Source organism: Urocitellus parryii, chromosome 4 (genome assembly GCF_045843805.1).
Source record: "Urocitellus parryii isolate mUroPar1 chromosome 4, mUroPar1.hap1, whole genome shotgun sequence".
NCBI classification, from domain to species: domain Eukaryota; kingdom Metazoa; phylum Chordata; class Mammalia; order Rodentia; family Sciuridae; genus Urocitellus; species Urocitellus parryii.
Genome location: NC_135534.1, coordinates 100,669,939 through 100,697,662, shown reverse-complemented (window position 1 = coordinate 100,697,662; position 27,724 = coordinate 100,669,939). Strand labels below are relative to the sequence as shown.

The 27,724-nt window shown below is 35.3% G+C and overlaps 2 protein-coding genes across 2 annotated transcripts in view; one reads left to right on the top strand and one right to left on the bottom strand.

Moving 5' to 3' along the window:
- Positions 1-27,266, top strand: part of Zw10 (zw10 kinetochore protein) — a 38,723-nt gene extending 11,457 nt beyond the window's left edge. Inside the window, exons 8-16 of the mRNA XM_026392562.2 lie at positions 4,282-4,445; positions 5,311-5,493; positions 13,732-13,970; positions 17,066-17,137; positions 18,787-18,956; positions 19,995-20,125; positions 20,620-20,751; positions 21,538-21,740; positions 24,408-27,266. Coding sequence (XP_026248347.2) covers positions 4,282-4,445; positions 5,311-5,493; positions 13,732-13,970; positions 17,066-17,137; positions 18,787-18,956; positions 19,995-20,125; positions 20,620-20,751; positions 21,538-21,740; positions 24,408-24,528 — 1,415 coding nt within the window. The 3' untranslated portion in view covers positions 24,529-27,266. The remainder of the gene's footprint in view (positions 1-4,281; positions 4,446-5,310; positions 5,494-13,731; positions 13,971-17,065; positions 17,138-18,786; positions 18,957-19,994; positions 20,126-20,619; positions 20,752-21,537; positions 21,741-24,407) is intronic.
- Positions 5,707-6,512, bottom strand: LOC113185397 (deoxyuridine 5'-triphosphate nucleotidohydrolase, mitochondrial). Its single transcript, XM_026392504.2, has one exon. It carries the CDS (start codon positions 6,463-6,465, stop codon positions 5,962-5,964), a length of 504 nt encoding a protein of 167 aa, XP_026248289.2. The 5' UTR covers positions 6,466-6,512; the 3' UTR covers positions 5,707-5,961.
- Positions 27,267-27,724: the final 458 nt, after the last annotated feature.

Genomic DNA, 27,724 nt, shown 5'->3' with positions numbered 1-27,724 from the left:
CAACTTAGTGAGACTCTATCTCAATATAAAAGGAGAAAATAAGTAAATAAATAAAAGGACTGGGGATGTGGGGATGTGGTGATGTGGGAGTGTGGCTCAGAGGTAGAATGCTCCTGTGTTTAACCCCAAGGTATGCGCGCACGCGCACACACAGACACACACACACACACACACACAAAATGCTATTGTTTTTAGGCTTTCCGGACACTCATATACTGTTTAGTTATATATATGTAATTCGTTTGTAAAGCAAGAAAGTCTTTGTATGGTTTATATTGTTGTTTTGCAATACTAGGGATTGAACCCAGAGACACTCTACCATTGAGAAAAATCTTTATCTTCACTCACCTTTTTTAAAAAAATTTGAGAATGTTCTTGTCATGGTGCCCAGGCTGGTCTCAAACTTGTAGTCCTCCTGCCTCAGACTTCTGAGTAGTGCCATCACACCTGGCTTCTTTTGTAAAGTTTTGTCAGGAAGAAATAAAAAAAAAAAAAAAAAAAAAAATCCTAAGCCTTATATAAGCTGCAATAGTGCAAGGTAGTTTTCTTGTTCCTAGGTTTTTTACTTGGGGAAAAATGCAGTTTAAAATTTATTAGGCTGGTATGATAGTGCACATCTTTAATTCCAGTGACTCAAGAGGCTGGGACAGGAGAATTGCAAGTTTGAGGCCAACTTCAGCAATTTAATGAGACTCTCTCTCAAAAATAAAAAATTAAGTGTTGAGGATGTAGCTGAGTGGTGAAATGCCCCTGGGTTCATTCCCCTGGTACCATAAAACAAAAACAACGTTTTTTATTAGATATAAACAGAGTTTTAAAGCACCCCAGAATTGGAAAGAATCAGAGCTGATTAAATCCAGATATCTCTGATGCTTTACTCTCCTCTTTATCATTCCCTCAGTTGGTCTGATAGTACCCTGAGCATCTTTAGTGAGAGGAAGCTCACTTCCTTTTGAGGTATTCCATTCTGCTTTGGGGGCAACTCTGAGTACCTGGAAGTGTTCTGTTTTGTTTTTTAAAATCTGTACATCACCCATCTGTACTAAATACTATTACCCAAAGGCAAATTTAATTTTCAGGGTAGTTCTTTAAAAATTTGTTCAAAATATGTTTCCCTGCAGTATCTGCTTTACTGAATGTTATTTATTTTACATGGAACCATCCAGATCAGGTCTTATTCCTGTGATACAAGTTGGATTTTCATATTCTTTACAATACATTTACATATTATTACCAATATAAACATTTTTAGTTTTTTTTTTTAATTACATAGTTTTAAGTTGCCCTTATCATTATTTCTCTTCTGTTATTGGCAGGTTTAGTTTTTCCTAAAGCCTCTTTCCTTGTTTTGTGGCCTTCTAGCTGTGCCTCACATGACATTTTCTCAGTGTTCTCCCATCTCTGGTGTGTCTCTTCCTTATTAAGGACACCAGTAATATTGAATCAGGAATTTACCATAATGACCTAATTTAACCTTCATTACCTCTTTAAAGGCCCTAAACTCCAAATACTGTACATTGGGTGTTAGGACTTCAAAATATGAATTTTGTGGGGACAGTTCAGTCCTTGGAAAGTCTTTGTGTATTTATATATAAGTTGGAAAATTTACATATACTTTATTTATATATAATGTGATATCGGTAGCAAAACAAGTACATTGCCATTTTGTATTTTAGATTATTTGAGTGTTTGGCAAGCATTCCTTTTCTTTTAAGAAAATATTGAAGATAATAGTGCAATAAATCTTTCTAAATCTCTTGCAAACTTAACTAATGAGCATTAAAGAGTATAGGATCCATTATATTTTCTGTTTTCTGTTTCTTTCGACATTTCCTTAAACCAGGGATAACTTATAATCTTTGCATATTTATAAACTGAATGATTTTAACAGCTATATTTGTTACATGGTTCATATAGTCTGTTTCAGAATAAAACTTCCAACACAAATATTTATCATGCAGTGGAATGAAATAATAAGGAAATCATCAGTATCTTGTTTTAAGATTCCAGTAAATCTGGATTTTTTTTTTTAACCCAACATGGCACTGGAACACTGTTGTGATAGAAACTAATTTTTTCATGTCTAACTGAAATTTTTCTTTGACAAATGTGAAAGATTTAAAAAATATATGCCATAAGATTGATGTTGGCTGTGAATTGACAGCATTTCTCTGTATATTTGGAAGTCCTTTTAGACAAAGTGTATCTATAAAGTATTATCTAAAGCTAAAGAAAAGTATTTGCATTTTTTCACAAAGTGAATCAGTTGATCTTTGATATTGTTAGAAAGATCTTATGTTTTATGGGCAATATTTTATGCTGGCTTAATTAAAAATCTTTCATGCCGGGCATGGTGGCGCACACCTGAGGCAGGAGGATCACGAGTTCAAAGCCAGCCTCAACAAAAGTGAGGTACTAAGCAACTCAGTGGGATCTGTCTCTAAATAAAATACAAAATGGGGCTGGGGATGTAGCCCAGTGGTTGAGTGCCCCCAGCTTCAATCCCTGGTATTCCCCCCCGCAAAAAAATCTTAGGTTTTATTTGGAGGTGCTGGGGATTGAATCCAGGGCCTTGTGCATGTGAGACAAGCACTTTTATCAATTGAGCTATATCCCTAGCCCCTCTTTCACATGTTTGAAAATATATTTTCCTCATAATTAATGAAGAAAACTTAAATAATAGTTTCTTTTGTAATTTCTTCATCTGAAAATTATTTTCATTTGGCATAAGAATCCAAGTCGTTTTGTAACTGGCCAAAGTTAAAAAGTTTAGATCTTGGTAAAAATCACATTTTTTTTGTTGATCCTTATGATTTTAAATGACTAATTTTACTGAAAATGTTCCTTAAGATTGTTCACTTTAAGCCAAGCATGAGGGTGTACAGCTCTAATCGTAGTGGGTTGGGGGCTGAGGCAAGAGGATCACAAGTTTAAGGCCAGCCTAAGCAACTTAGTGGAAAAGTAAAAAGGGCTGGGGCTGGGGCCTGGGGATGTGGCTCAAGCGGTAGTGCACTCGCCTGGCATGCGTGCGGCCCGGGTTCGATCCTCAGCACCACATACAAAGATGTTGTGTCCGCCGAAAACTAAAAAATAAATATTAAAAAATTCTCTCTCACACTCTCTCTTTAAAAAAAAAAAAAAGGGGCTGGGGATGTAGCTCAGTGGTAAAGTGCTCCCAGGTTCAAGCCCCAGTACTAAAAAGAAAGAAAAAAAAGGTTACAGACTATACCATTACTACAAGGCTCCCTGTTCCATTTGAAAACTTGAATTTAAATTAATTAAAGTTGTTTAAAAAAATTAGTTCCTCAGTAATATTAGCCATATTTCAAGTGCTCAGTAGCAAATTTTGACTGGTTATTAGTGTATTGGACAGTATAGGCCTAAACTTTAGATATAACAAAGTATTGAAGGTAATATGGTCATCTTCTAAGATTTTTATTTCTTAAGGTCTTTCTTGACAAGTCAGAACTAGATCCAAAATACCTGGTCCCATTTATTGTTCCTCTGCCTTTTGTATTGGCTCAACAGCCAATATTCTTAAGTATTATTTATTATTTTTCGGTTCTGGGGATTGGATTCAGGGGTACTTAACCACTGAGCCATATCCCCAGTCCTTTTTATTTTTCATTTTGAGACAGAGTCTTGCTAAGTTGCTTAGGGCCTCACTAAGTTGCTGAGGCTGGTCTCAAACTTGCAATCTTCCTGCCTCAGCCTCTTGAGTTGCTAGGATTGTAGATGTGCACCACCACACCTGGCAATTAATAGGATATTTTAAATATAACCTTTTCAAAATGTGTTGGATAACACTACCATGAGATAATTATAGAGGAGGCATTGAAATATGTTTAGTAGACTAGATGTAACTTTAAAGTATTTGTTGATAATTTATTTAAGATAAACAGATCCTATGCAGAGATGAAAAAGTATGTTTATTCATTAGTAAAGTGGGATTTTACTCTAGTTTTAATTTTTGAGTGCAGATCTTCTGTTTGTCATATAATCAGATCAGAAGCTTAAAAGTAGGTGATTATAATGTAGATGGCTTGTACCTTTTTAAAGAGTATAAGCAGTGATTTAGTATACAAAATTCAGTTGAGCTGTGAAAATAAAAATCATTGTATGTCATGTATTGTACAACATAGTTGAGATGGCATAGAGTTATCTGGACTATTTTCTTTCCCATCATCTTAAAATGAAAGATTTCTGGAAAACTAGGCAGCTTAAGAATATCTGAGGATTGTAAATGGTTTCTCATTTAAAACCTTTGTTTTTTGAATTTAGATTTGCCTCTTGACACTGACTTAGAAATTGAAAAACCATCTACGATCATATTGGCTGAGATGCTTGGTGATGTAATCTGGGAGGATTTGTCTGACTGTCTCATCAAAAACTGCTTGGTTTATTCTATTCCAACAAATAGCAGCAAGCTACAGCAATATGAAGAGGTAAAGAGCAGAGATATTATAGAAGGTTTTGGGACACTATTGATTGTTGTTGGCTTTGTTTTTATTTTCAGATCTTTTGTTCTTTGGTTATATCTTGAAAAAAATTATAAATACAGAGTAGAAACAAATTTTCTATAACTCCATTTCTTTTCTGACTTCTTGCCTCTTTGAGGAAGTATGTTTTCTTATTTAAATGTATTTTTAAAGTTTTTTTTAATACTTGTATCAATTATAGTAGGTTTTGTGTGACACTTGTTGGCTTGTTTTTAGTGTTTCCCTGAATTAAAAAAGGTATATTTATTTTAAAGATTTTTGCACCTTTACCAGAGTCAAATTTCTGTTGAAGATATTCTTCCTAATAGATTTAAGACTGGAAAACTATATATTTTTAAACGTGGTGACTGATGGTTTGCTTTAAGACCTAAATGACCATTTGGTTCTTACTTTTTCTGTGTGTTGGGTTTGAAATTTTAACATTGAAATGGAATATTTGTACAGTTGACTCTTTGTGTCTGTGGTTTATGCATCCCTGGATTCAACCAACTACAGATCGAAAATGTTTGGAAAAAATTTTGATTGCTACTGAATATTTACAAACTTTTCTTCTTGTTATTATTCCCTAAATACAGTATAGCAGTTATTTACATAGCATTTATATTGTATTGTTGTAAGTAATCTAGAGATGACTTAAAGTATACAGGAGGATGTGTGTGGGTTATATGCAAATACTGTTCCCTTTTTATATATGGGACTTTAATGTCAACAGAATTTAGTATCTGATAAGGGTCCTGGAACCAATCTCCCACACATACTGAGGGATGACTACATATAATTCTTTTCTTTTTCTTATGTTTTCTTCTTCCAGATCATACAATCCACTGAAGAATTTGAAAATGCCCTAAAGGAGATGAGATTTTTAAAAGGAGATACTACTGATTTGCTGAAATATGCTCGTAATATCAATTCTCATTTTGCTAACAAAAAGTGCCAGGATGTGATTGTGGCAGCTAGAAACCTAATGACATCTGAAATCCACAACACTGTGAAGGTACCAGGGTTGTACTACATTATATTTAGGAATCAGCTCATTTTTGAGACATGTGTGGTAATGTGGAAGAGAGTAAGTATGATAGTTGCTGGGCTTATGGAGGAAAATTATTAATCTTTTGAGTGTGAGTTTTATTCTCTTTAAAATAGTCCTGATATCAACTTCTTTTTTTTTTTTTTATAATTTGAAAGGAATCATTTATTGAACATTTTTTAAAATTTGAAATTAATGTACATTTGATTTTAAAAATTTTGCATTAGATTACCACAGATTTACATACAACCATAAACTGAAAAAAATACAAGAAAGTTTCTATGTGATACTAACAAAGAAACTCTTTCCTTTATTGTAAGAAAATAAACTTTCAGAAGCTAAAGCTAGCTTTTCAGTCGTGCAAAATACTAACACTTTAAGCAGAAAGTTTTATTTTTAAGAGAAAGTAACATTTTTCTATATTTGACCTATATTTTAATTCTTTCCAGTAGAACCAAAACCTCCTGAATCCCTTTCAGTGTCATTCAACACTTGAACTTCTTCTATATCTGGATAAAAAATCCGTTCACAAATGAGCTGTGCTATTCGATCACCTTTTTTTACTTCAAACTTCTCTTTGCCAAAATTAAATAACACAACACCAATATTTCCTCTATAATCTTCATCTATGACACCAGCTCCTACATCTATGAAGTATTTTGCAGCCAGGCCAGAACGTGGAGCTATTCTTCCATAGCACCCAGAAGGAAGAGCTATCTGAATGTCTGTTTTCACAAGGGCTTTCTCCATAGGTGGTACTATATAATCATAGGCACTGTACAGGTCATAGCCTGCGGCCCGCGCGGACCCCCGGGTCGGGGCCGTGGCGTGCTCCGATAGTCGAACAAAGCGGAGCCGCAAGCCGCCATCCTCTGCAGGCCGGGCCCGCTTGCTGGGGGAAATGGCGGTTACTTCTGGGGCAGCTTCGCCCGCGGCCATTATTCCCCGCTTCAGACTTTAGGGCCCCCTGGGGGACGGAATCACCTCACCGCCGTGCTGCAGGATGTGACCAGCACAGCGTGCAGAATTCCTTACCTGATATCAACTTCTTCATCAGGAATTGTGAGGTCTAGAAAGATAATGCATTTGAAAGTGTTGTATAAACCGAAAAAGCCTACATAAATGTAATGGATTAGTTTTGTTGAAATTAGTAGATTATTATTTCAGGGTTAAGTCCACAGCTTGTGACATATATACTTAGACTTTATTATGTTCAGAGGTTGTATCCTATTGTGAAAATGATGACTTTATCTCTTAAACTAATAGAGGGGGACTAGTTTTGAAGATAAGAAGTAAAACAGTTAAAACATTAGAATAAGCCTGGTATGTGTGAGGTACTGCGTTCAATTCTTGGCACCACATATAAATAAGTAAGTAAATAAATAAATAAAATAAAGGCCCATTAACAACTTAAAAAGGGGCTGGGGATGTGGCTCAAGCGGTAGCGCGCTCGCCTGGCATGCGTGCGGCCCGGGTTCGATCCTCAGCACCACATACCAACAAAGATGTTGTGTCCGCCGAGAACTAAAAAATAAATATTAAAAATTCTCTCTCTCTCTCTCTCTCTCTCTCTCTCTCTCTCTCTCTCCCCTCTCTTACTCTCTCTTTAAAAAAAAAAAACAACTTAAAAAAACCGTATATATATAAAAATTAAAAATTTATATTTTTTATATAAATATAAAACATTAGGGTTTAAGTAATTAATTGCAAGGGCAGTGGACTAATTTATTTACATTAAGAGTAATTTATTCCTTTGGCCTTAGATACTTCTATGCATTTTTTGTTTGTTTTTATATAAAATATTATTTGTTAAATGCAAGTTATTACTTGATTTAAGACAGACTGAGGCAATTCCTTAATAAAAGATTCTCGGCCATTTTTCTGCTGAAGGGGACTGGGTTTGTTATTAATCCCTTCTTTGCCATGCTTCATTTTCTGGTACCCTGTTCTCATGTTTGTTTCAATGAACTATTTAATTAGCCATATGAAGTCCACAGATGTTAACACATTTTCAGGTAATTTTGTTATGAGAGCTGAAAACTATTCAGTGCTAGTAACTGTGCTGTGGGTTTCTTTTAAAATAAATAGTACCTGATTATGTCATTCTTACCAAAATTCAGCGGCTTTCCATCTAATTTAGAAAAAGACCCACTTACTTTCCAGTGGCCTGCAAGGCCTTATGTGATCCATGTCTTCTCTGACTCCATCTCTCTTTTTTTTTTTTTTTGATATGGGGTATTGAACTCAGGGGCACTCCACACTGAGCCACGTCCCCAGCCCTTTTTTCCATTTTATTTAGAGACAGATTCTCACTGAGTTGCTTAGCACTGTGCTTTTGCTGAAGCTGTCTTTGAACTTGCTATCCTCCTGCCTCAGCCTCCCAAGGATTGCAGGTGTGTGCCACCACACCTGGTTAACTCCATCTGTTACGCATTTTTCTTTCACTGTTCCAGGCACTTGGATTCATAGGGATGCTTGAATGTGCCAGGTCTCTACTTGGTGGCAGAATTTTTGAATTTCCTGTTCCCTCTGCTTGTAACATTTTTATTGGAGATACCCACATGACTTTTCTATTTTTTGAGGGGGGATAGCGGGGGTACCAGAGATTGAACTCAGGGGCACTCAACCTCTGAACCACATCCCCAGCTCTATTTTGTATTTTATTTAGAGACAGGGTCTCATGGCCTGGCATAGCGCCTACTGTTGCGGAGGCTGGTTTTGACTCTTGATCCTCCTGCTTCAGCCTCCTGAGCTGCTGGGATTACAGGAGTGTACCATCGTTTCTGTCATGACTTTTCTATTAAAGTCCTTCCTGACCCCACTATTTTTTTTGAGGGGGAGCTACTGAGTATTAAACCCCAGGGCCTTGTGCATAATAGACAAGCGCTGTTCCACTGAGCTTTATTCCCAGCCCTTTTTGAGAAAGAGTCTCACTAAGTTGCCCAGAGATTCTTGAAGTTGTGATCTTCCTACCTAATCCTGAGTAGTTGGGATTGTAGACATGGACATGCATTAGCACACCCAGCTCTAACTCGTTTTTTAATAATTATCACTGCCACCTATTTCCTAAGCCCTTTTCTTGCTTTGTTTTTCTTCATGTTACATAACAGCCAGTATGTATATTTATTATTTGTCCCTTTCTAAGAAGTATGTTTCATGAGAGACTTTCTTTTTTTTGTTTGTTTACTGCCATTATCTCCAGTGAAAGTTCCTGGCACATACCTCTGTGTACTAACTGCTAATCTATTCACTCAATATTTGTTAAGTGAATTAGTATATCTCAGTAACCTCTATATAGCTTCTTGATGTAAGCAGTATTATTAATGAATTTCTCATTACTCTGTGACTCTAGTTTTGATGATCTTTGTTTTTTGAGATACTAGAGATTAAACCCAGGGGTACTCTACTACTGAGCTGCATCCCAACTCTTTTTATTTATTTATTTAAAAAATGTGAAAAACGGTATTAACTCGGTTGTCCAGGCTGACCTCAATCTTGTGATTCTCCTGCCTCAGCCTATGAATAACCTGGATTGTAGGTATACCCCACCATGCCTGTCCTGGGCTTGATCTTTTAATCCTTTTGCACTTCTTTTTCCTCTTGTGTAATGTAATATAATTGAACTAGATAATCTCTGAGCCTCCTATTCAGTTTTTTCTGCCATTCTAGGAAATTACATTTTCCCTTTGTACCTATGTACTAATATGTAGCTTCCTTTAGGCCAGGGCTGTCTAGTGAGATGTTTAGCAGCATCCCTGAATTATGTGTTCAATTGATTGGATGCTGGTATCTCAAGATGTTGCCAAAATTGTCCCTGGTTAACAACTACTTCAGAATTCTGTCCTGGTTCTTGCTCTTGGCATTTAGACCCTGGAATGAAATCTAAATTTTCCAACTTTGAATTTTTTTTTTTTTTTTTTTTTTGGTGATGCTGGGGATTGAACTTAGGGCCTTGTGCATGCGAGGCAAGCCTTCTACCAACTGAGCTATATCCCCAGCCCTAAATTTTCCAACTTTGAAAAGCTCTTTTTAGCTTTTCTAAAATAATTTCAGTTTACTTTTCATAGTCTTATATATATATAAGTTCTAAAACAGTCCCCTAAATATTCTCATTTTCCCAAAAGAAAAAAAAATAGTCTTTAATGAAACATACTTCTTAGAAAGGGACAAATAGTAAATATACAAAATGCTGGTTGTTATATAACATGAAGAAAAACAAAGCAAGAAAAGGGCTTAGGAAATAGGTGGCAGTGATAATTAGTAATATTCAAAAAATTAATAATTTGTTACCAAGAAGATTCTTCATTATAAACATAGCAAAATGATTTCAAGATATGCATGACTAGCAGGCAAACAGTATAATTTTTTATTAAGTGACAGCTTTCCTAATCAAAAGATCATAATCACTTCTAGCCATTCCAGAGGAGTATTATGATGCCATTGCTTTCAACAGTTACCTGGGAAGGGAGCTTGGAGTTCATAATTAGTTTGCGATGACTGCTCCTAAAGAGGTCTTAAAAAAACTTCAAATTCTTCACTCAAAAGGATCAGTGTTTGAATTCCTAGGTTAAGAAATCAGTATCTTGGTTGGGGATGTGGCTCAAGCGGTAGCGTGCTCGCCTGGGATGTGTGTGGCCTGGGTTTGATCCTCAGCACCACATACAAACAAAGATGTTGTGTCCACCGAAAAACTAAAAAAAAAATTAAATAAATAAATTTAAAAAAAAAAAAAGAAATAAAGAAATCAGTATCTTGCCAGGTGTGGTGGTGTACACCTATAATCCCAGTGATTTGGGAGTCTGAATCAGGAGGATCTTGAGTTCAAAGCCAGCCTCAGTAAAAGCGAGACACTAAGCAACTCAATAAGCCTCTGTCTCTAAATAAAATACCAAAAGAAAAAAAGGGGCTGGGGATATGATTCAGTGGTTGAATGCCTCTGAGATCAATCCCTTGTACCCCCCACTCCCAAAAGACTTAAAATCCCAAAGAACTAACTAGCTGGAAGCCACAAATCCTATAAGATATCAAGGCATATATGAATTAATGAGCTCTGCCACTAGGATAGCATTACAGAAGATAAAGAAATTATTCAAAAGTAACTGTTGAACATTAACTTCATAATAAACAAAGGTCATATGGCTAAATACTAGATTGTTTTCCCCAAAAGATAACATTTACTTATAACTCTAATGCTGACAGAGTAGCTTTTTGATGTAAAAATGATTTAGGTTTGTAAGTCATAGATTTTGCTTCCTATGAAAATAATATTAAACAAAATATAAACTAAATATCATCCAAGAAGCAATGAAACCTCACTTTGCTAAAGCCTGTACAAATTAAGGCTTTGCCTTGGTATGTAATAACTTTGAAATTATATGGGAATATTCCCAGTGAATCATTTGCATACAATAATTCAGGGAGTTAAAGAATCAGTATTAGGACCCAGTTCACATATGTAAATATTATTATCCTAAATTCAATTTAATACACTTTGTTGCTATAAGAAGAGTATTAAGTACCGCGGTGGAGTCTAAATCAGTAAGGGGCAGAGTAGTATTGCATTTGGCTGTCTAATGAAGAAGCTCAATAATTTCAGTTTGGCCTTTCTAACCAGAAGATGCAAACAGAAAGTTTTACTACTTTTCTTTGCTTTTGTGGCTTTATACTCTTTGGTTTTTTTTTTTTTTTTTAATTGGTTGTTCACAACATTACAAAGCTCATGACATATCATTGGTTTTTTGAATAAGCTGGATATACTTTCTGATAAATACTATCACTGAATAAATGATTCAAACATTGAGATTTTTACAAAATTGGCACAGTGTTCCTATTAGTTCATGTATCAATTAGTACATCTTTACAACCTTAGGGAAAATACGAAAGACAAGGACTAATTTTGGTCTGTCATGAAAAGCACAATATTCATAAAACAGTATATTTGTTTTTTTTTGAGGCAGCGGTGGTACTAGGGATCTAACTCAGGGGCACTCCACCACTGATCCACATCCCCAGCCCTATGTTTTGTATTTTATTTAGAGACAGGGTCTTACTGAGTTGCTTATTAGCACCTCGCTTTTGCTGAGGCTAGCTTTGAACTCATGATCCTCCTGTTTCAGCCTCCCGAGCTGCTAGGATTATGGCCATGCACCACCATGCCTGGCCCAGTACAATTCATTTTTGAAGATGTTTTTATATTTTGACCTGAGAGAACCATATTAGCTTTTACATTATTCCATCTTTGAGTCCTTTGCCCTTTTTGTGAAGTTTTTGCATTGTGGATTGGGTCTCTGAGCGGTTAACCACTGAGCCACATCCCCAGCCTTTTTTTTTTGTATCTTATTTAGAGACAGGGTCTCCCTAAGTTGCTTAGGGCCTCGCTAAATTACTGAGTCTGGCTTTGAAATTGTGATCCTCCTTCACCACACCCAGTGTATTCTCATTTAAGCTTGATAATAGCCCTCAGAAGTGGAAATTATTATATCATTTTATGAATTTAGAAGTCAGGTTTGCTGACTTAAACATTTTTATTAAACTTGGATTGTTTTCTAACAGAAAATTTCCCGGGCTGGGATTGTGGCTCTGTGGCAGAGCCCTTGCCTTGCAAGTATGAGGCACTGGGTTTGATCCTCAGCACCACACTCAAAATAAATAGAGTAAAAGTATTGTGTCCATCTATAACTTAAAAAAAAATTAAAAAAAAAAGAAGAAAAAAGAAAATTTCCCAACAGGTCCAGTATGTGCAGAGCAGAGCTGCTTGCTATTTCTACAGTGGAACTGGGAAACTTCCTGCCTCTACCTGCGTAATATCTTTCTTTCTCTCTACCTCTTTTTTTTTTTTTTATTTTTTTTTTTTGGTTCCTGAGGCATCTTTGAGAAGCAAAGTTTGAAAGCCATTATTAGTATATTTTGTGAGAAAATTGAAAAAAAAACATTAAATGACTTTGCAGAAAGTTAGATTAAAAACTGTCACCATCTCAAACTAGGCACAGTGGTGAATACCTGTAATCCCAGTGACTCAGAAGGCTGAGGCAGGAGGATTGTAAGTTTGAGGCCAACATCAGCAACTTTTCAAGGCCTTAATCATCTTAATGAGACCCTGCTTCAAAACAAAAAATAAAAAGGGTTGGCATGTAGCTCAACTGGTAAAGCACCCCTGTATTCAATCCCAGTACCCAAACAAGAACAAGATATCACTGTCTCCAGACTCTCAACCTCAGTTTCTTTCATCAGTTTAGTCCCAACCAAGTCTAGTAATCCTCATTCCATGTAAATGTTAAGGAGGCTTCTTCAGTTTTGATTTTGAGTTTTGTTTTTTAGGGGTAGAATACAATAATCTGAATTAGTTTTTCCTTAAATTAACGTATGTGCTCATAATGTAGTTAATGAAACACAGAATTATACTGGTCTTAATAATCAATAGTCTAGTCTGAGAAAGATGATTTTTTTTTTTTTTTTAATGGTGCTGGGTAATGAACCCCAGGGCCTTGTGCATGCAAGGCAAGCACTCTACCAACTGAGCTATATCCCCAGCTTGAAAGATGATTTTTGAAGGTTTTTTTTTTCTTCTCTTCCTTTCCCCTTCTTTCCTTTCTTTCTTCTTGCTCGGGATTGAACCCTGGTATACTCTGCCACCAAGCTACATCCCTAGCCCCTTTTGAAATTTTTTGAGACAAAAATCTCACTAAGTTGCCAGTGCTGTCCTCAGTCTTGTCATCTTCTTGCCTCAGCCTTCTGAGTCACTGGGATTATACCATGCATGACTGCATCTAGTTTTATTTTTCTTTTAATTAATTAATTAAAAAATTTTGTCCTTTTGAGACAGAATCTATGTTGCCCAGGCTGATCTTGAACTTCTGGGTTTAAGTGATCCTTCTGCCTCAGCCTTCTGAGTAGTTGGGACTATAGGTCCATGCCACTGTACTCAACTTTGTAGACCTGTAGACATGAAGTCTTGGTCCAGTTGCACAGTTTTACTTTTCCATAAAGAATTTTGTAGTTAGAGGGATTGATTATTTCTTACCACATGCTGTCACCCAAGATTGAGCAGTTGTTAAAATAATGCCTTATCTACTGATATGTTTTAATTATTCCTTAGAACCACAGCTTTATCTTCATGGAAGTCACCATTGTCTTATTCTTTGCTTTGTGCTTGCATTTGAATTATTCTGAAAACATGCATTTTTTATATTTCTGTTTTAATCTTAGATTACTCCTGATTCTAAGATAAGTGTGCCAGACTTACCAAGTCCTGATGAGGATAACAAGCTTTTAGTACAAAAAGTATCCAAAACTGAGTATAATGAAGCAGTGAATTTAGAACCTGAAAATACATTGGATCAACATTCCTTTTCTTTGCCTACATGTCGTATCAGTGAATCTGTGAAGAAGTTAATGGAACTTGCTTATCAGACTTTATTAGAGGCAACAACCAGTAGTGACCAATGGTATGAATTCCAAGTTGTCTGAAAATAGCATTGCTTTGGTTAATGCTTATCTGAATAGACATTTATTAAGAATATTAGCTGAAATTCTTTGGTTTTTTAAATTATTTATTTTTTTCTAAAAAGACGCAGTGTAGCACATAGATATATATTAACCTCTAACTTTTATTTATAGTAATATAGATGTTAGAACAAGGTATAAAAATAGATGCGCGTATGTAGATGGACATGTAAGTTTATCTCACACTGAAAATTGTTAATCACTTAGTAAAACACTATAATATTTAATTTTTACTTTTTATGGTGAAAATGAAATAATTTTACATGAGAAAGTACATGTAAAGAACCTAGAATATTACCTAGAAATGATTAGTACTCAAATGTTGAATATTACAGGTGGTGGAGGTAATAGTAATAGTTGTACCATATGTTCCAGCTTTCTTTCTTTAGTTTTTTACCTTTTGAAATTTAGTTCCTAATCAAATTTACATTTAAAATGTTTATTTTTAAAGCACTAATAATTCGTTAGTTGATCAAAGTAAAAGAAAAAGAATGTACACACCTCAAATCTGGCTTCACCTTCCAAGGTAACCTCTAATGTACATTGTATTGAAGGTACCTTAGACGCGACTCTACACTTTGTACTGAATCTTTTTATTTAATAAGCTCTTCTAGAATCCACTGAGACAAAAATAGGGAATAGGCAAAGTGGATTGTAGAGCAGGTTTACAAAAGGCTAAAGCCTGTTTAGTTTGAATCTGTACTTAGCATTTTTTTTTAAATTTTTGTCCTCATAGTAAAAAACAATAATATAATCCTATCATATTTTCTGATCTGTAGTTTATAATCTCTGTATGAAAACATAGCCCTTTATTTTATTTTGCTCTAGAAAAAACATGTTTACCAAGGTACTTCCATGGCTTTAATGAATCCTACTCATGAGTCCTTTTAGTTTTAATTACATGTAGGAAGTAAAAATGCATGCTTGCTTATAAAGGAAGTATATACTCTTTTGGCAAAATAAACACAGGAGAGGGCTGGGGTTGTGGCTTAGTGGTAGAGTGCTTGTCTATTATGTGTGAGGCCCTGGGTTCTATCCTCAGCACCACATAGAAATAAAATAAAGGTATTGTGTCCAACTACAACTAAAAATAAAATATTTAAAAAATAAATAAATAAGTTCAGGAGTAACTATTTCTTCATGACTTTCTCCTGAAATATATCAGGCTAGAAAGTAGAGATACAGGGCAATATTTTTAAAAATTTTTGAGAAAGCAGATAGAAAACACTATTTTTGTATTCTGAATGTTTATAGACATTCATTCCACTAAAAGAAATGGTTTTTAAAATAGGACAAACAAAAAAACACAGGGACTGCAAATTAGTCTGACTATTTTGGAAATCAGTATGGAGATTCCTTTAGAAACTAGGAATGAGGGCTGGGGATGTGGCTCAAGCGATAGTGCGCTTGCCTGGCACGCGTGGGGCGCTGGATTCGATCCTCAGCACCACATAAAAATAAAAATGTTGTGTCAAGTGAAAACTAAAAAATAAATATTAAAAAATTCAAAAAAAACTAGGAATGAAACTACCATATGACCCAGCTATCCCACGCCTTCCTTAGTATTTATCCAAAACAATGATACATTCATACCAGTGTTTATAATACTTGAGTTATGGAACCAGCCTATGTGTCCATCAGTAGATGAATGGATAAGGATATATATATTCTTATATATATATGGTTTATATACACAGTGGAATTGTATCCAGCCATAAAGAAGAGTGAAATTGTGTCATTTGCTGATAAATGGATGGAAGTGGAAAATATCATGCTAAGTGAAATAAGCCAGACTTGGAAAGTCAAGGGTCAATATTTTTTCTCAAAAGTGGAAGCTAGAGAAAAGGAATAAAAAAGAGGTCTTATGAAAATAAAGGGAAACCACTGAACAGAGTAGTAGAAGGGGGTGGAGAGGGAGTAAGAAAGGGAGGACACAGGGAAGTAACTGGGAAAGGAAATTTATCATATTATGCTATGTTCATGTACGAATATACCACAGTGAATTCCATTTATATTTATATATATAATTATTTTGCACTAATTAAAATAACAGTAATAGAAGGGACATCAGTAGAGTAGAGCAAGCAGATGGGGAGGAAAGAATGGAGAGAAAGAGAAGGTACTGGGGAATGAGATTGAGTAAATTATCTCTTATTTATTGATTGAATTATCTATTATTGATATAAATTATGCATATAGGAATGTGGTATAATGAATTTCACTACTATGTATAATTGTGCCAATAAAACAAAAACCACCTACTGTACAATACCTTTCTTTCTACATTGTCAAACCTCAGATGATATATATAACAAAAATGAATGAATTTAGTCAGTTATCATGATAATTGGTAGTGAAGGTGTTTTGGAGTATAGCAACCACGACTTGTTTTCCTAAATATTTGTGGAATTCCTTTGTGTTATTTAAGGTATATAGGTTAAAACACTCTTGTGTAGAGAGAAGTGTTACAAGTTTTATATTTGCTCTTTTAAAATGCATTTTAATATTTTGAGGTGTTTTAAAGGGCAAAAAGTCTTGAGGGCTAGATTCTATCCCTAGAAAATGTTGATTTATCTCTCTGCATTGGGAAAGAAAGAGAAAAAAGTGGAAGCTGAAAGTCAGGCTGATTCTAAAAGAACCAAGTGAGTGCCTTTATTGATACCTTGCCCTTTGCAGTGTGTATCAGTGAGTAGGTGACATTTGCCTGAGGCTTAGCTCCATTTGTAACTAAAAGGATACTCTGGGTACTTGCAGAACAGAAAATGATAAATGGAAAAGAGGCTTTGGGTTGAATGCTACTGTTCTAAAGACTATTAATATATCCAAGTTTTTAGAATTCTAATTTAGTTAGTAAATACTGGTTGAGAATATATTTCCATCTAGATGAGTGGTGTTTTCCAGCAGTGATCAAGGCGTATTTTCCCTGCAACTGTACTTTTAATTGATGACCTTCACTAGAAGTGTACTTAGTTTGAAATTTTTTCTCATTTATAGTATATCCTTATGTATATCTCTTAAATTTTAATTTTCCTTTTAGTGCTGTCCAACTTTTCTACTCAGTGAGGAATATCTTTCATTTGTTCCATGATGTTGTACCAACATATCATAAGTAAGTACTACTTTATCTCGGTTCTGTATAATAGTTGTATGACTAAAATATTTATTTATTTAAAACTACTATTTAATATTTTCACCAAAGATATTTTGGTTACTGAAATTCACAATAAAATGCAGTGAACCATTTTAAAGGACTTAGATATTTACTATTAATAAGGGAACAGAATCTTACAGTAAATAATGCAAATTTAAAAACTCAAAAGAGCCTTGCCTGTTTTAATGCCTACACATTTTAAGAATTGCCTTACTTATCTTGGTTGAAAAACAGAAAGATGCTGGATGTGGTAGCACATGCCTGTACTCTCACTTGGGAGGAGGAGGCAAGAGGATCACAAATTTGAGGCCAACCTCAGCAGCTTAGCAAGACCCTAAGCAACTTAGTGAGATCTTGACTCAGAATAAAAAATAGAAAGGGCTGGGGATGTGGCTCAGGATGAGTTCAATTCTTAGTGCCAGAAAAACCCAGAAAGGTCAATATTTCACAGTGCTATCCAGTAAACATACTACATTTTCCCTTGGCATTCACAGTTTTGCGGACATAAGATACAAGAGAATTTTGTTTTCAATATTTATTTTTTAGGTGTAGTTGGATACAATACCTTTATTTAATTTACTTATTTTTATATGGTGCTGAGGATCAAACCCAAGGCCTCGTCATGCTAGGTGAGCGCTCTACCACCGAGCCACAACCCCAGCCCCAAAGGAATGCTTCTTAATTGTGAAGTATGATTAGCCACTCTCTGTAGCATCTTAGGCTGTATTTATTCACTTTATGTCTTGGGCTTTAAAGGTTTCTTTTATGTTCTGAAAGGTTACTCAACTGTAAGCCTTCAGAAGTTCTGTTATTTAAATGAAATAATTTGAATGTTTTTTATAAATGTTTTTAATAATGTCAAGAAAGCTATTTCATAGCCAAGGACTCTGCTTTCGCCTCCCTCCCCTTATTATTTGAAAAATTTTTTTAAAGCATTCTTTTTTTTTAAAGAATGAACTCTAGGTCACTCCACCACTGAGCTTTTTAAATAAACCCAGCCCTATTTTGTATTTATTTAGAGACAGGGTCTCATCTCATTGAGTTGCTTAGCACTTCACCACTGCTCAGGTTGGCTGTGAACTCATGATCTTCCTGCCTCAGCCTCCCAAGCTCTGGGATTGTAGGTCTGTGCTACAGCGCCTGGCTTAACTTTATTTCTCTTGTGACCCTAATCTCTAGGTGGCTTTAAAAACTTGTGAATTAGAAAATATTAAATGCTTCATTACATGAATGAAATAGGAATTTGGAGAAAGGAGAAGTAAACCTGTAGTTACAGACATTTACCAGAATTAAATTTTAAGAGCAGTATGCATACCTTTGCTAGGTTTCCAGTACAAAGAGTTGACTCAGGTAAACTTTTGATCCCCTCGATTTTTCTTGTTTGTTAATCACTGGGATAGTTTTATAGGATAAGGTCACACAGGCAGAACAACCTAACTCTGAATGTGAGTGGGAATGATGAGGTTGTATCTTGTTAATGTTCAGCATCTACAAAATAGAAAATTATTAAAGCATTGAGACATGACAGCTTTAGAGGAGTAGTGACTTGTCATCAACCTTGACTTTAATAATAGATGGTTTGTTTTCTACCCTTCCTCATTGCCTAGGGAGAACCTTCAAAAACTTCCCCAGTTGGCTGCTATTCACCATAATAACTGTATGTATATTGCTCACCACTTGCTGACCCTGGGGCATCAGTTCAGATTACGCCTTGCCTCCATTCTTTGTGATGGCACTACTACTTTTGTGGATCTTGTACCTGGCTTCAGAAGACTTGGTAATTGATACCTTAAATTTGGATTATGCAGCTTCTCAGCCTAGTACCTTTGTAATTTATAAATGAGGGGGTTAGAAATTAGGTGGTGTTCCTGCAATGTTTTTGAAAGCGGAAGGGCATTTAATTTGTATATGTTTCTGGTTATTTAATTTTATAAATGAATGCAGTCTTTATGGAAGCATTACATTTTTAAAAATTTGGGTATCATAGTTGTACATATGGATGAGATTTGTTGTTACTTATTTGTACATGCACACAATACACAGTGTAATTTGGCCAATACTCCTCAGGACTTCCTCCCTCCTCTCCTCCCTCCCTTCCTCTCTTCCCTCTTCTTCTGTCTTCCCTCTTCTCCTCTCTTCCCTCCTCTCTCCCCTCCTTCCTCCCCTTAGGCCCTTTCCTCTACTGATTTCCTTTTGATTTTCTAGAAGCATTATTTTTTTAAGACATGATTTATGATTTCCTGGTACATTAGAGTTCCAGACTTCATTGCTGATATGCATTGAATTCACCAAATCATTTATGTTGAAATGACACAATAAGATTTATACTATGACAGTTGTTGGTAATAGCTCACTAATACCAGTGCTTATTTTTTTGCAAAACCAAAGATAGCTCTTTGGTCAAAAGAAATGAAATGTGGGTTAAATTGATATGTTTTCTATAATGATAGGCCGAGAAAAGCAGAGAATCTATATGATTCACTTAGCTTTTCACTTCTTGACTTTTTCCTTCTCTGGTATAGATATATCACAATAATAAGTAGCTTTTTCTATGTAAGTAATATTTTTTAGCTGACTCAGACTCTAGGCAAACTATTGAGAAGGATTTATCTATTTTCCTAAGAGTGGGTTTGGCTAACTGTGTTAGTGATTATTTTTCTATATTATTAGGACAGTTTTGTGATGTTACCTAGCAATTGTTTTCATGTGGATATATCAGATATATGGTTTATGCTTGTCTCTCCTTTTCTACTGGTTTTCTGCAGTGTGTAAATATATGTCTTTTAGAATTTTGTGTTTTGGTTTCCTATCATAGGGACAGAGTGCTTTTTGGCCCAAATGCGGGCACAGAAAGGTGAACTTCTGGAAAGATTGTCAAGTGCTAGGAACTTTTCAAACATGGACGATGAAGAGAATTATTCTGCAGCAAGTAAAGCAATCCGGCAGGTGGGAGGCTCTTGCTAGCGCTGAAATTTGTATTCTACCCTTAGATACCTTTTTAAGCATAAGAGTACCTAACAAGTAGCTTTCTTGATTTCCTATAACCTCCACTGGATAATCTAGATACCATTCACAGTTATGTTTAAAAATATTCTTTTGCCCTACCGAGACAACAGGAAGCTAATCTCTCCATTGACACACTAAATTGACAATTAAGTAAGTCTGTAGTTGGCTCATGAACTTGTATTGGAGAAGTTTGAAATATAGGCTTTTATCCATGCTCATCTCTTAAGTGCTTTATCTTTTTACTGCAGTTTTCCCATCCTGGTACGTTTTAGCTACCAGGGATATTATTAAGGTTAAATATTCAAGAAGCAGATATTATTACCTCACCTTTGCATATACCTCTTTCCCCAGAAACACATTAATTATAAATGTAAATCTGGAAGATGAGTTGCAACTATCTCTCTCCTATGTAAATAGCTCTATTCTTCTGACAGGTACTGCACCAACTAAAGAGACTTGGAACTGTGTGGCAAGATATCCTGCCAGTGAATATATATTGCAAGGCCATGGGGACTTTACTAAATACAGCAATTTCTGAGATCATTAGCAGAATCACTGCCCTTGAGGTAAGGGCCATTATATGCCTCCCCAGATATAAATTGAGATGCAATACTATTGTGACTATTAAATTGTGACTATTAAAAAAGTGATGTTGAAATCTCATTTTTAATCAACACTTATGGTGGAAAAAAATTGTTCATGTTTCATATGTGACTCATGCTGTTATTTTTTTTCAGTTTTGTCTTAATTATGTTTTGCTGGAGACTTGGTAATCTCTTTTATACCTAGACAAGAAACTAAGATTGTACTGCTTCTCAAGTCTAGCATCTGCAAATTATGAGTGAGGAAATAAGAAACTGGGCAGTAGTCCCAAGATGTATTGTATGGCATTTGCAAGTTAATACCTTCATTTAGTAAAGTGAATAAAGTCTTATGCAGATAGCACTTTTTTTGGAAAATGTTGCAGTTGGGATTTTATGTATGATCCTACAAGGAAAATTGCCTGGTCTTGGCCAGCTGAAGCCTCTAAAGCATAGACTCACAAAATCCTCATTTATAATAAATCCCCTGCTTTGCAAGATGCTATACCAGTTTTTCCTACAGAAATGAACTCTTTCATGTAGGCAAACTAAATTACTGACAATCTGTTGAAACGTGTTTTGTGTCATTCTAGTTACATGAATATTTTCAGAGGGTTGAAGGAATCTAGTATCTAGTAAGTTGTATTAAATGGGGTAGAAAGCACATTGCTATAGGTGACCCACCTGAACAGCCTGTAATGAAGATGGCTCTGCCCTTTCCCTATTACTGAATTGTTCAAATTCTGTTATGTTCCCTTTGTGCAAAACTAGGACATCTCTACTGAAGATGGTGATAGATTGTATACCTTATGCAAAACAGTGATAGATGAAGGACCCCAAGTATTTGCACCTCTGTCTGAAGAAAGCAAGAACAAGAAATATCAAGAAGAGGTTCCCATCTATGTGTCAAAATGGATGCCTTTCAAAGAACTGATGATGATGCTACAAGCTAGCTTGCAAGAAATTGGAGATCGGTGCGTGTAACCCTTCTATAGAGGCGTGTATATCTTCACAGCCATAAAAGAATAATAGTGCCACCAGTGATAGCAGTGCTTTTCTTTGTATCTTATTATTATTCAGGAAAAAGTTTCAGTAGTCGAGGCCTTTTTATGGGCTATCATCATGTAGATCTCATTACTACTTTCTCATATTTGATAAAATATAAACACTTCTCATTTATATTATTTGGATCATGAACGTGGTTTTGGCATGCAATACAAATGATCTGGTATTTATAATAAGTACAACTTTTTTATACCTGAATGGAATTTTTTTGGGCGGCGGTACTGGGAATTGAACCTAGGGTACTTAACCACTGGGCCACATTCTTAGCTCTTTTTAATATTTTAATTAGAGACAGAGTCTTGCTGAGTTGCTTAAGGCCTCACCAAGTTGCTGAAGCTGGCTTTGAGTTTGGGATTCTTCTGCCTCAGCCTCCTGAGCTTCTGGGATTATAGGCATATGCCACTCCGTTGGGCTCCTGAACGGAAATTTTCATTCACTTTGATCAACAGTGGATATAATGATTTTGGTATATGAATAGAGAAATTACTTTTATGTCTTAAATATCCAGCATCAGGGCTGGGGTTGTGGCTCAGTGGCAGAGCGCTTGCCTCGCACATGTGAGGCACTGGGTTTGATCCTCCGCACTACATAAAAATAAATAAACAAAATAAAGAATATTGTGTCCATGTATAACTAAAGAAATATGCAGCATCAAACCACTTTTTGATTCACCAGTTGTTTTTCTGCAGGGGATAAATAGTTTTAGAGGTTAAGTGCTATATGCTGGAATGGATTCTTTTCTTAAATATAGTGAATGATGTTTTTGCCCAACACTATTGATTAATGTGGCTATGCCCCATAAATGTATGTTACATCATATCATAATATACAGAGGGCATGATACTTACAGAATATGTTGTTTTCTTTGTGCAGAACTAGGACATCTCTACTTAAAATGGTGATAAACTGTATTTCTTATGCAAAATAGTGATAGATGAAGGACCCCAAGTATTTGTACTTGGTGACTTAGTTATACATGCATTAATGATTTTGTGTTGATGGTAGTGATTCATGAATAAGTATACCTTGCATAAAGAATTCCCTTAGAGGACATAAGGTTATCCATCTCCAACTCTGTAGTCACTTGTCTGTCTACTTTAGCTTGATTTACTGCAGATATCCAGATATATTAGACCAGTTATCCTAGATGAGTCTGAGTAGTTTGCAGCACATATTGTCCATTCTAAAATAATATAAATGAGATTTCTACTAGGAAAAAAAATCACATCAGGATACTTTTAATTACATTTATTACAAAGTTTTAATTTGTTTATTTATAAACCCTTAATGGGTAAGAAAAATGTCTTTAGGCAATATGCTCCAGAGAGCAGTGGAATTTTTCTTTTTGCTGCTTTTAAATGGTTTTCTTGCAGCTCGAGAATAATCATTAGTTCCTTGTTAATGCGAAAAACTATAGTACTGGTACATCTCAACTTCTTTTTTATATTTAGGAAGATTTTTTTTTTTCCTTCCTAGAGAGTTCAGTAAATGTAAGACTAGTAACTAATTGGAACTTTTTTACCAACACACACACACACACACACACACACACACACACACAAAACTCACCTTTAGTTCATGTATAATTTAAACATTTTAATTGAAAAATATACATATGAAGTAATATAGCATGGATAATTATTTTCACAGTTTAAATAAAAAGAATAAATATTAATATGTTTATTACATAACTAAAGAAAAATATAAATGGTATCTTTGAAAACCCCTATATGTCCTTCTCCAAATGCTTTTCATTAAGAGGTAACTGCTCACTTAAATTTTATATAATTCCCTTGCCTTTCTTTATAGTTTTACATTTACACATAGTCTTAACAATAGAAAAGATTAGACTTGTCAGCTTTTGAACTTTATATAAATGGAATCCTTTTTAACTTACTCCTTTTGTTCAATATCATGTCTTTGAAATATATTCATAATGGCATATATAGCTACACTTTATTTTTATTGCTGCACCATATATCCTGTGGTACACATATTTCATAGTTATATATCCTGTTTCTTCATATTTCCCCAGTGTTTGGAATTAGTAGATTTGATAATCAAGTGTAAAATAATAGCTCATTGTCATTTTAATTCTTCTAAATACTAATGAGATTAAGCATCTTTTTCTTGGTAATTTATATCTCTTGTATTGTAAAATGCCTCTTCATATTTTTTGTCCTTTATTATGTTGTTTTTTCATTATTGATTTATGGGAATTCTTTTTATATTTTTAATACCAATATTTTTTTATTTGAAACAGGTTTTCTCTGTTGTTCACTTTAAGTAGTTAGAGTCCAAGGCTTGAGAGAATATGGTTATAATTATCAAGTTCAGAGGAGCCTTAGTGAGTAAAAGAGCTAATAGCTATGTCTTTATCTCTTGGTTTCTTTATCCAGCTGTACTGATAACAGATGTAGCCAATGAGCAGAACATCTAAGGTATTGATGGGTAAATCTGTAAAGAAGAGAAAGGATACCTAGAATTTATTTTATTTCCATGTAAAACAAAACATTTGGATGAAATAAAATTTAAAATCATTACACTTCAAAGATAAAATTCTTTGTTTTTTGCAGGTGGGCAGATGGAAAAGGGCCGCTGGCAACTGCATTCTCTTCCAGTGAAGTAAAAGCTTTAATTCGTGCCTTGTTCCAGAACACAGAAAGAAGAGCCGCTGCCCTTGCTAAGATTAAGTAGCTCGATCTTCCTGAGAAAGCCATAACTTGACTATGTGGATTCCTTCTTTGGTGTAGTTACTCCACAAGACTTCTTGGGATCACCCTTTGGTTTTGGTGAACCAGAATTTCATGGAAGCTTGACTTTATATAAGGATGTCTTACCTCCTGGCCTGTATGAGACTTTGTTGAAAAACTGGATATTAAGATGTCAAGTGAAGCACCTCAATTCATTGACTTTCTAGGCATTCTCCTTTGATAAATAAGAAACAGTGGGGCAGTATTTATGCTGATTCCAGGACTCTCTGGGAGCTGTATACATTGTAATTTTAGGCCCTGATTTTGGAAAAAGGAATCCAAGAGAATCCAAGACGTAGAATGAAGAATTTATGAGAGATTTTTTTGGGGGGGGTGGATAGGGATACTATATTTGGTTTTGCAGGAATTGGGAGACCTATAATATTTCTTTCTAGTAAATAATATCTTTCAGAGTTAAAGGGTGAGTGTCTTTGATAACAAGGGGGCTTTGACAAAAGAGACAAAAGTTTTTTCTTCTGTACTTTTAAAAAATTGACGTATATGACCCTCACAGATGTACTGACTTGTCATCTCCTTTCTTTGTAATACTATCTGACACTTTTTCAGAATTCCTAAGTCCCTTAGGACTTTAAGTTTTGGAAAGTTTTGCTCTTTCAACTGACTTTTATTTTCTTATTAGGTCCTCCATCAGCCTCATTCTGACACTCTACTATTTCTGTACCTTAGCAAATGTCAAGGGTTTTACATTGCCCATGTTCCTTTGGAATGCACATGCTGTGAGATGCCCATGCTGGGCTATATAGCTGAATCCTTTATTTGTTGGACATAGCTGATTCATCAGCTCAATTTTTGTTTTAAGTCTTTGTTTCCACTGTCAGTATGTATTATGTTTAAGGTGTTATCCCGGATCTCTCTAGGACACTGGATTATATCTCTTGGTACTAAATAATAGTTTCCCCTCCTGAAATAGGGGTGTGATCTTTACATGTTTTTGAGACAGCTTCTGTCTGAAGGACATTCCCAGTATAATTGGCCTGATTTCTTTGTCCTCAGTCTTCTAGTCTCCTTGCCCAAAAACATACATTGTTTTTTCCTTTTGCCTTTTCCTTCTTGTACTTAGTTCTGATTCAGCCAAGATCTTTAATCAAGTCATTCTGGTTGCTTGGTCTTTCTTTTCCCATTTAAGGATCATAGAAGAACTAAACAAAGAAGTCTAGATTTCTTATGATAGAACTCAGCTGGGTTAACAACAAGCTATTTGTCTATACTCTGCAGGTCCTACTCTGAGCACTCACAGACAAAAAATGGTCTGAACCAGCTTCAGTTTTTTTGAGAACAAAAAAGTGGGCTTAAGAGAGGAAAAAGGGGCTATTTTAAAAGAAAATGTCTGTTTTTGAAAATTCACACAATTTCAGGTAGCATTCTCTTCTCCACATTTTTGGGAGTGGTGAACTAAGGGCAGAACTGAAATAAATGTATCACAAAGATGTTACACAAAACAACAGATTTCTTTTGTTCATAGATGCTATTCCTATTGTTTTGACAGGTACAACAATTTGGGGGTGGGATCTCTTATATGCTATTCTCCTTTCCTCCTCCCAGCAACATGGAAAACTGCATTACTAAAGTTCTTGGGCCACGTAGGCTCAATCTTGGAACTGTTTCCTCTGATGAATAGTCTATGAGCATGGTACAGAGCAGGTAGACTTCATCTGTTTTCTGACTGAGACAGCTAATAGCTGATGATTAAGATGATGTTCATTCTGATTAGGGACAGATTACCTGATTGAACATATGGGAGCTGGGTTTGGCAGCTCTTACAGGGTCCTTGAGGGTACTTGTTCTGATTGGAAACCTGAGTTGGAATGGGAGAGAACTTTTAGAAAAAGTATGTCGATTATGGGAGTTAGGGAATTGTAAGAGTCTTAATTTACTTAGTGGATCTATGGGGCAAGTAGAAGAAACCTCTTTTTAAGAGCAGTCAGGATTGTACAAGTGACTAAGAAATGAAATTCATAAAAAGGTATCTCAAGATTGCAATAAAAAGAATTGTTGAAAAGGCAAGTCTGCAAACAACCAAATCCATGAGGGGATTTGATAGTGGTTCTTGTTTCTCTGTGAATGCTGAATTGGTCACCTGACCAGTAATTTTTGAAACAGAGATCCTGCAGATGGCACTCTTTCCTCAGGCCTGGAAGTATCACAAGGCATGTAGGCCTGATCTGTGGAAACAGAAACTAGAGAACCTGTCCATTTTACCCTCAGTTTATATTTTGGTCTTGGTCAGCTCTTGAAAGGTCATTTGACTCTGAGCAACATTTATACTGTAAGCTTCAGTATGTTGCTGAACAATCATTTGGGATAGCTCAAACTGTTTTCTTTGATTAACATTTAAGGGGAGATGGATAATTCCTTTGCCATGCTTGCTAATAATTATCACTTAAGGAGGTGATTCTTAGCTTTTTTGTGGCATTTCATTCTATCATCTGATTTCCCAAGATTTTATCTTCTGAAAGTACTAAGTGGCACACAAATATACAGACGCACACCTTAGAGTATTTTTGTGATCATAAAAATCTGGCCCAAAGAAGTATTTTGTCCAAGCTCCATGCCTTTTTTTTTTTTTTTTTTTTTGTGTGTGTGTGTGTGTGTGTGTGCTAGGGATAAATGATGATGTGTATAGTAGTGACTTCTTAGTGATGGGAGATAGCCAGAAATGCAGGAAGGCCATTACTTCTTGTGCAGAAAGTCTTGATATAAAATGATCTTTCTGAATTGTGTGTTGTTTTGATGCCTATATTCTTCCTAATACTGATTCTGAACCTTTGTTTTGTAATAATTGTCTCCTAAAAATGTGCATTTTGCCAAAGCCTAAAAATTCCTAAAAATTGCAAAGCCCCAGCTTGAGAATTTCAATTATTATATGATTTAAATAAATCCCTCACTTTGTTGGGAGAAGTTTGGTTAAGAATTTTGTGATATCACAAGCTATGACTAGAAATAGCATTAGATGTCTCCAAATCAAGTTATGAAATCTCTGCCTAGAGGTTGGGGAGGAGGGCAATAATTCTGATGAGCTATGTTTAAGTTCTTCACTCCTTTTCAGAAATCAGGTGTCCTAGTTTTTTTGTTTAGCGCAGAGAGTAGGGAAGGAGTAAATGGGTCTTAGCTATTGAAGA